This window comes from Nematolebias whitei, chromosome 2 (assembly GCF_014905685.2).
Source record: "Nematolebias whitei isolate Nwh7 chromosome 2, NemWhi1, whole genome shotgun sequence".
Lineage (NCBI taxonomy): Eukaryota > Metazoa > Chordata > Actinopteri > Cyprinodontiformes > Rivulidae > Nematolebias > Nematolebias whitei.
In genome coordinates, this window is record NC_056499.1 from 9,073,053 (window position 1) to 9,081,681 (window position 8,629).

The window sequence follows — 8,629 nt, forward strand, 5'->3', positions numbered from 1 at the left end:
TAGAAGAAAGATTTTGAATTCAATTCTGGATTTGACAGGGAGCCAATGGAGAAGCTAAAACTGGAGAGATATGATCTCTCCCAATAACTCCAGTTAAGACTCTGGCAGCAGCACTTTGGATTAACTGAAGAAGTATTTGGACACCAGGTAATAAATCATTGCAATAGTCCAGTCTAGACGTGACAAATGCATGAACCAGCTTTTCTGCATCATTTTCAGATGTTTCTAATTTTATAGATATTACGCAGGTGGAAGATGGTGGTTCTAGCAACGTTTTTTAATTTGGGGGTTAAAAGACATGTCTTGATCAACAAATAACACCAAGATTTTTAACATTATAGCTGGAGGACAGATTAATGCCATCCAAGGAAGGCGTAAGACTGAAATATATATTCATAAGATGCCCAGGTCCCAAAACCAAAACCTCAGTCTTGTCTGTGTATTGTATATCTTGCGGACAACTGGAAACTGATTATATCGACCCCTGCAAAGCAAATATAGACCAGTGGCAAATTGTGGACATGAAAGAAAAAGAACACACAAAATAAGTTTTGACATGCTTTTTTTAATATAACTATTCAATTTACTAAAATAAAGTTTCACTTTAGGAAAAGTACAAGTTACCTTCCAGTAAATTTAGTATTATGCAGCTCCATTAGGGACAAAATAAAATAAAACAGAGACGGTACAATTCTTAAAGAAAATTCAGCTTTCACTCATCAGAGATGGCGTCACCGACCTTTAAACGATTACGCAGAAGAGGAACCATGGACAAAAACAGCAATAATGGTTAATTTTGTTAAACTAAAACTTAATAGTCTCTAGGTGTGAGTGAGAGAGTGAATGGTTGTTTGTCTCTATGTGTCCCTGTGATGGACTGGAGACCAGTCCAGGGTGTCCCCCGCCCCTCGCACAGTGATGGCTGGACATGGGCACCAGTGACCCCCGCAAACCGAAAAGGAAGAAACTGGTAAAAGATGACGGATGGATTACACAATCTTTTCATGGCTGCAGCCATCATTTCTCTTCATGTGATATTTATTTTCATTTACATAACGTAGACTTGTTCAAAGTATACATTTGAAAACACAAACTAAAATGTATTAAAATTTATTTTTTCTGGCTTTCGTGTTTTGTTTGTTTTACAAAACTTGCACGAGTTTAACAGAACCAAACTGCTGAGGTTTTAGTTTTGTTTCTTATTTTTCAACAAATAAAAAAATATATATTAAAATAAGTTTTATTTCTAAATAAAGAATACTGATTTGATTTGTAAAATTCAAAAACCTACATTTATAATTTAAACTTTTGCGTGCTCCCATCACCAGTACAAAAGAAAATATTCATGAAATCAAATATCTGTAAATAGTGAAATGACTCTTAACTTGATTGAAATTGTCTCAAGGTGCAAGAACAAATTACTACAACCAAAGCTTTTATAAAAAGTCAGCCACATTCTCACATGGTAAATAATTATCACACCAGATGGATGTTTATAATGCACAACATTTAAAGGAATTACTTACAAAGTCAACTTTGTTTTTCTAAAACAATGTTAAAAATGGAAATTCAAAAAAACAAGTTCACTTCAAACACAACCACAGATCAAATGAATCATTTGGCTACAAAAGCTTTTTTAGACCCTTCATTAGAAGGAAAGTGCATTAAAGATTATCTATATTTACAAAATTACTGTATAGTGTTCATAAATATATTTGCTCCCAGCTATTTGTTTTTAAATATAACATTATTTACAATTTCAACAAAAGGGCCAGGCAATGCAGAAACCGCCTGTGAATTAAACAAAAATATGTTAACATGTTATTTATAGATACTTACAGTTATTCAAAGTAGGAAAACGTTTAGTCACTGGAGAAGCTCGCTCTGACGAACTGTTTTTAGGAAAAAGCGTGTCGACTCGAGTTTTGTCCTCGCCCGCGTCAAACGAAAAATTACTTTTCAACAGGAGACGGAATCAGACATTTAAAGATGTTAACGAGACAAAACAAATTAAACATTTCCACAGAAAATCCCCAAATCTGCCTCTAGAAAGCTCTGCACACAGAGGTAATAAAAAGTTTCATACTATGCCTTAAAAACAAAAAATCACAAAATAGAAAAATGAATCCCAAACCTTCCAGAGAAAGTTGAAATTCTGACTAAACACAAAATAATTTAGCTTAGAACAGTGACCGCTCCCACTGAAGGAGGCAGTGTAATAGAACATCACCAAACCGCTGGAGTGCTTCAAACATGACGACGACCGTCCTTTAAACTAATCTTGTTTTGGAATTCGGTATTAAAAACGTAATCCATATAAACCGAGTTCATAACATGAATTTTCAACATTAAAATCACCTGCTGGAAATAATTAAATTCATAGTAAGAGGAGCTACAACTTGTAAGAAGTGCAATGGCATCCACAGTCCCGTACTTGTCTACAGTAGTCCCTCGCTACTTCGCGGTTCGACTTACGCGGACTTGCTCTGTCACGTTTTTTTATTTTATTTTTTACAGTTGTCAACTTTAATATTACGTGATTGGGATGGTACAGATAAAACGTTAACAAAATAAAAACTTCGGACAGGCGCCGCCAATTTGTAGTTTTCTTTCAATAAGCCTGCACTGTATCGTCAGTCCAAAGAACTACATTACCCAGAAGCCAACAGTGCTCCGATCCGAACTTGACTAAAAAGTTCAGTCCTTATTCATAGTGACTTGTGTGGGTTTGTGCCGACTCTCCGAAGGTCCAGCTCTCTCCTAAAGTGTCTGATGCTCAACGGCTGCAGAAAGTCGACCAGAACCGGACCAGAACCGGACCAAAGCTAGCGAGTACGCATATAAAATTTTGGAGTAGCTACTGTATGTTGTTAAAATTATGTAGGTTTAAAAGTTTAGAACATTGCAAGAGTGTGGGAAGGGTTTATAAAGCCTTAAAATATATATAAATACTTGGCAGATTTCACTTATTGCGGCCGTGTTCAGAACGTAACCCCCGCGATAATCGAGGGACTACTGTACTCTGAAATAAGTACGTAAATGTAAGTACTTGTAATCACTTTAAAAAAAAACAAAAACAATGTGGTATCTGTGCACCCCTACTGAATACCTCTGAAAAATCAGTTAAGCATCTGAAGGGCTCAGAGGAGAAATTTGTTAAGTAATTAATGTCACAATCATTCTAAGGGAATAATTAAAACTAAAATATTATACATGGACCAGCGAGGTTGTGTTACGATAAAATATTAAAAGAAATGTTTAGATTAAAATGAAAGAGATGTAGATTTCTTCATGCGTTCTGGGAGGACACAAACGCACTCACTCACAAACCTCAACGGGGCTTCACCACGTGGGCATCATGTCTGGGAACCAGACCCGACCCAGATGCTTCGACACCTCCCAGTGGATGTCGTCCAGCTCGTAACGGTGATCTGGAATCAGCACTTCCTCCATGATGGACAGCTGCGTCAGTCTGTCTCCGCACATCTTCACGAACTCCACGAAGGCGCTGCAGGACACCTCGCACTCCCCCAGGCCGATGGCGGACAGCTGCGTGCAGCGCTGGGCGATGCGGATGAGCTCCTCGTCCAGCGGTCGCAGCCCGTTGGCGCACACGACCAGCTCCACCAGACGCGGGCAGTGAAGCCCCACGCGGCCCAGCACGTCCTTACTGACGGAGCGGCCGAAGTACAGATGCGTAACGGGGATCTCGTCGCGGAAGAACGGGTCGAACTCTTCCTCGTAGAGAAAGAAGTACATGACCAGGCTGAATTTGGGGGAGTGGCGAACCATGGCGTCCCAGCTGCTCTTCTTGATGGTGTGGAACTGCTGGCCGGGGTTCTCGCTCATCACGTCGATGCGAAGGTGCTCAAGGTGGACGTGCCTCTCGGAGGACAGCGCGATGAGGAGCTCGTCGCTCAGCAAATGGTAGTTGAGCGCCAGTTCTCTGAGGCCGTGGCACTGATCAGCCACGCACATGATGCCTGGAAACAAGAGAAAGGGCTTCAGACAAAACTCCTGAGACTTCAGAGAATCCGGCTTCACTTACGGTAACTCGACATGCCAGCTGTACGGGACAGACTCATCTGTATGATGCCCAGATATATCAAATTCCCTAAACCGTGGCTGAAACACTCCGTCGAGGCGGAGCAACGTTTCTTGACATCAACTTTGATGTCTGCCCGCTTTATTTTATTTCAGGCAATCTTGATGCGTTAACGTTTGACACTTTCTGCCACTCCATGTTTTTCTCCTTTCATTACTAACCTCTGAGAAATGGCTACCAAAAAATGTTACCGCTTGCCTCCACCTCTGACATTAGTACATTAACTAATTCAGTCAATTTCCTCTTTTATTGCCTTACTATGATTTGGACACAGGGTAAATGTATATATGTATTTATGGGTGAGGACAGGGCGGTCCTAGAAGCACATATATTAGAAGGTTTGAAGGCACACTTTCAAACACCTTAATATTTTTGTCTGGACGCCAACTTTCAGCATGAACACTGTGCACTCCCTCGTACATCAGGCCCCTGCAGCGCTCACTGTGGATCTCTCTGTCTCTTTCTTTCTGTCACTTTACTATCTGCTGCGTTTGTGGCTTTATTGCAGTGAGGACGACATGTTCTGATGCTTCCCCCAACTGAATGGGTGTGTTCTTTGTGCCAGTGTGTAATTAACGAGCTTTGGAGGAGCAGTGCACAAACATGTGCCAGTCTGACGGTGAGTGTATTTAACTGAAATGGAGTTGAACTGAAGTGAATTGGACTATTTGTAAATGATTTAAATTTGTCTGTACAGCGTCAGGACATGAACTTAAACAAGTTAAATGAGCTAAACAAGTAAATGTTACTTAATTTAACTGAGATCAACTTCAAACGTGGAGATATTTTTGATCTACATTGTATTCAATTGTTTTTCAGAAGAAAAAAATCTATCTCTCTCTATATATATATATATATATATATATATATCTCGTCCATCCATCCATCCATCCATCCATCCATCCAACCAACCAACCAACAAAAGAACAACTAGTTATTACTTAATATTATCCATAATCTACCTGCAGGTGAAACATGAGGGCAGCTGCTCATTTTCAGCAGCTTGAGCGTGTCGCTGTTGTTCGCCACCAGGACTTTGAGTGAGGGGTCGTCCACCGGCGTGTCATCGATCTTCAGGGAGGACAGGGACTTGGAGTTGACAAAAACCACCGTCAGAGCAGAGATGAAGTGAGACTGTCCAACGAGAAGCAAGAGAGGGAAACATTTCGTGCAACCGTTACAGCTTTTATTTCCCTTTATGTTAAACGAGAAGGGCAAAGGAAAAGAAGAGGAGAATGAAGGCTGCACAAGCTGAGGCTGTTTAATTCTGTGTCCGTCAAAGATCAGACCTTTAAACGGACAAGTGGTCTCACCTTGGGCATCTCCATGAAGCTGGGTCTGGCTGTGGAGATGAGTCCCAGAGTTTTTAAAGAACAGTTCACGAGCTGAGAGAGGATGTCGCACGCTGCCTCTGCGGACTCTCTGCTGCTGTCCACCTGCACGCCAACAAGACAAAACTCACACCCTGTTCTTTTCCTTCAGCGGGTGTTAAAACTCCAGACTCCTCTCCGACGTACCTTGAAGCTGACGTACTGTAGGTGGTTGGAGTGCCTTTTGATGATCTGCTTGATGAGGTCTGGGTGCGTGGCCTTCAGGTAGGAGCTGGCCGGCTGGTTCAGCTCAAACTCGAAGCAGCGCCACAGCTCGGGCATGTGGAAGGCCTGGTTCCATCCTCTGCACACCTGCAGAGACACCAGAACCAACTCAGAATCAGATCATTTGGACCTACTGAGCAGTGAATGATCACTTTATACCATTTTTTAGCCATGAAAAACAGACAATAATGCAACTGCTTTTGTCTGTTAGCACAATATTGCATGAATCACTGGACGTAGTTTAATGAAAGTCTCAGAAAGTAATCCTCAGGTGGACATCTACAACCTGTTTCAAGATGGCTGCCACAATCAACCTTAGCAAGCACAAATGTGGTTATTACATCAGTTATTTGAACAGATATTGAGCTAAAATTCAGTGTGGTAGTAGCTGAGAGTCATCCCCGACATACAACTGTGGCATGCAAGGCAGCAGGAAATCATTCTTCCTCCAATAAATGCTACTTTCCCTAAATACATAGTTTTTCTTAAAGTTTGCAAATTTGAGCCTTGTGTTCATGCTTGTCTATTTTGACCATTTCAGCTTTTTAAACTGTATAATGTGATTTACCTCTACGTGTCCTCAGCTGTAATTTAGAGTAAATAATTCAAATGTACACAAGCAAAGTAACAAATTAGCTTAGTGTGTATTGTGTGACTACAATAAATCATCTCGGGACATCTTAAGGGACGTCTGAGGCACAATAAATACTAGGAAATAGTTAGCTATTAATAAATATTTCAAGAAAAAAAAGGTTGTGCCGGCTTTACAACGCTTCCTACTCATCTTAAAAAGTCATATTTTAAGCTCATTTTCAGTGATAGGTTATGATTTATTTTAAACTCAAAGTAACCCAGGTGGAAACAAATAAACAGATGACTCTGTTTGGTGAAGGATTGTTTATGATTTTACTCAGTGAGTATTAATTGTTTCAATAAAAAGTCTGCCTCAACGCTGCGCTGAGGTAAATATTTAGTGCAGCAATAAAATAAATATTATTACTGCTGTTATCTGTGTACCTGTGAGGCGAACGCCCTGTCCAGCAGAGGTAGGTACTGGAAAATGTGAAGCAGGATCTCCTGAGGTAAACACTCCCAGCTGACTCCCTCCTCTTCCTCTCTCCTCTGCTTGCTCGTCAACTTTTGAGTCTTCTGAGCCCCGGTGCTGGGGCCTCCCCCGTCCTCCAGCTCGTTCTCCTGGAGACCTCGTTTCATCCTGCAACAACACAAGGTTCATCTCTAACTCTTTAACCCCCGAGAGGAAAAAATCCACACAGAAAAACATTAAAATGTTCACAGTTCAATTTAAAATCTACTTCAGCAAACCTGTTTTTCTCTAAAGTTTTTAGCTATTGTTTTATTAGCTCTTAGCTACAATTTTGTCCATTTTAGTTATTTGCTACTCTTTTTGGCTTGGCTACGTTTTCGCTATAATTAACTTTTGGTTATTGTTTTGCTATGCTTAGCTTTTACTTGTTTTTGTTAATTTTAGATTTTTACTACTCTTGTTGATTTTACCTTTTGGCTATTGTTTGGCTAATATCAGCTTAAGTTAATGTCTTGCTTTATTTAGCTTTGAGCTAGGTTTTGCTTGTTTAGCTTTTAGCCACTGTTTTGTTTGTTTTAGCTTTACTTTTGCTCATTTTAGACTTTTGCTATGCTTTAGTCTATTGTTTTTCTGATATTAGCTTTTAGCTAGTGTTTTGTTCATTTTAGCTTTAGTTTACTTACTTTTACCTTGTAGCTAGTTTTGTTCATTTCAGCTTGTTATTGTTTTACTAAATTTAACATTTAGCTTTTATTTTTCTTTAGCTTTTAGCTAATTTTTGAATGATATTAACTTTTAGCTATTATCAGACTGATTAACTTTTAGTTATTGTTTTTCTGATATTAGCTTTTAGCTATTGTATGACTGATATTAGCTTTTAGCTATTGTTGCTATGTTTAGATTTTAGCTACAATTTGATCATTTTAGATTCTAGCTACAGTTTTGCTATTTTTTGCTGCTGTTTACTAATTTTATTTATTTTAGCCGTTTGTTGATTAGGTTTTACTTGTTTTGCAACTTTTCGCTTTAGTTTTTCTCATTTTTGTTTTCTTTTTGCTAACTTCAGCTAAGCAGCAATAATTAGCTAAAACTAGCTTTTACCTAATGTTTTTCTAGCTTTTAGCTATTTTTTAAAATCTTCTGATGTCCTTCTAGCTCCTCGCTTATCTTCAGCTGATAAGAAGTAAACACTTCCTACACACATGTGGTAAACCTCAAGGTTGAAAGTTATTTATTACTCGATAAAAATTATTAAAATTTGATCAGCCTAAATGTCCAGATGCTAACGTGTAAACACAAAACATTAGCCGCCTAACCCAAACAAACGCACACCTAGCTAGCTAATATGTTAGCTGGTTGTAACAGAGTAATAACATACGAAATGTTTATTTTAAATCGATTCTTACCTGGCTTTCAGCTCCTCGGTTGGCTGTTTATTTATTTAGAGGTGGCGGTAATTCAACCCGGACCGACACAAGAAGAAAACTGTGTTGGAGCTGGCCGACCGATCAAGCACATTGGACCATACGACGGCACCGAGTGACCGGGAGTCAGCAAACACTCACTGCAGGCTGTCAAAGTGAAGGGTCCGTGGCTGTCTGGAGCTTTTAAAGGCGTCTGTCCTAAATTCGGTTCACAACTACTCTGCCCCGGTAGGAGGGTGCCAGTTAAAGATGGCGTTCGTGTTTTCAATCAGGAATGGATCAGCAGACTGCAGTTATAGAGAACGGCCGGCAGGGGGCCAATTTAATTTGTGAGCAGACTGCAGTTACAAAAAACGTCGATAGGGGGAGGTGATTTGTTTATAGAGGCTGCAGCTACAAATAATGGCCAGTAGGGGGGCTATTTCATCTATGAGTATGATGCAGTTACAGATAATGGCCA

The 8,629-nt window shown here is 39.8% G+C and overlaps 1 protein-coding gene across 1 annotated transcript; it reads right to left on the reverse strand.

The window, feature by feature from the left end:
• Nucleotides 1–3,342: 3,342 nt before the first annotated feature.
• LOC119422577 (F-box/LRR-repeat protein 3) lies at nt 3,343–8,433 on the reverse strand. The gene is made up of 6 exons (XM_037689960.1): nt 8,152–8,433; nt 6,718–6,913; nt 5,623–5,787; nt 5,419–5,541; nt 5,068–5,239; nt 3,343–3,983 (listed from the first exon to the last, which is right to left on the reverse strand). Exons 2-6 carry the CDS (start codon nt 6,910–6,912, stop codon nt 3,343–3,345), a joined length of 1,296 nt encoding a protein of 431 aa, XP_037545888.1. The 5' UTR covers nt 6,913; nt 8,152–8,433.
• Nucleotides 8,434–8,629: the final 196 nt, after the last annotated feature.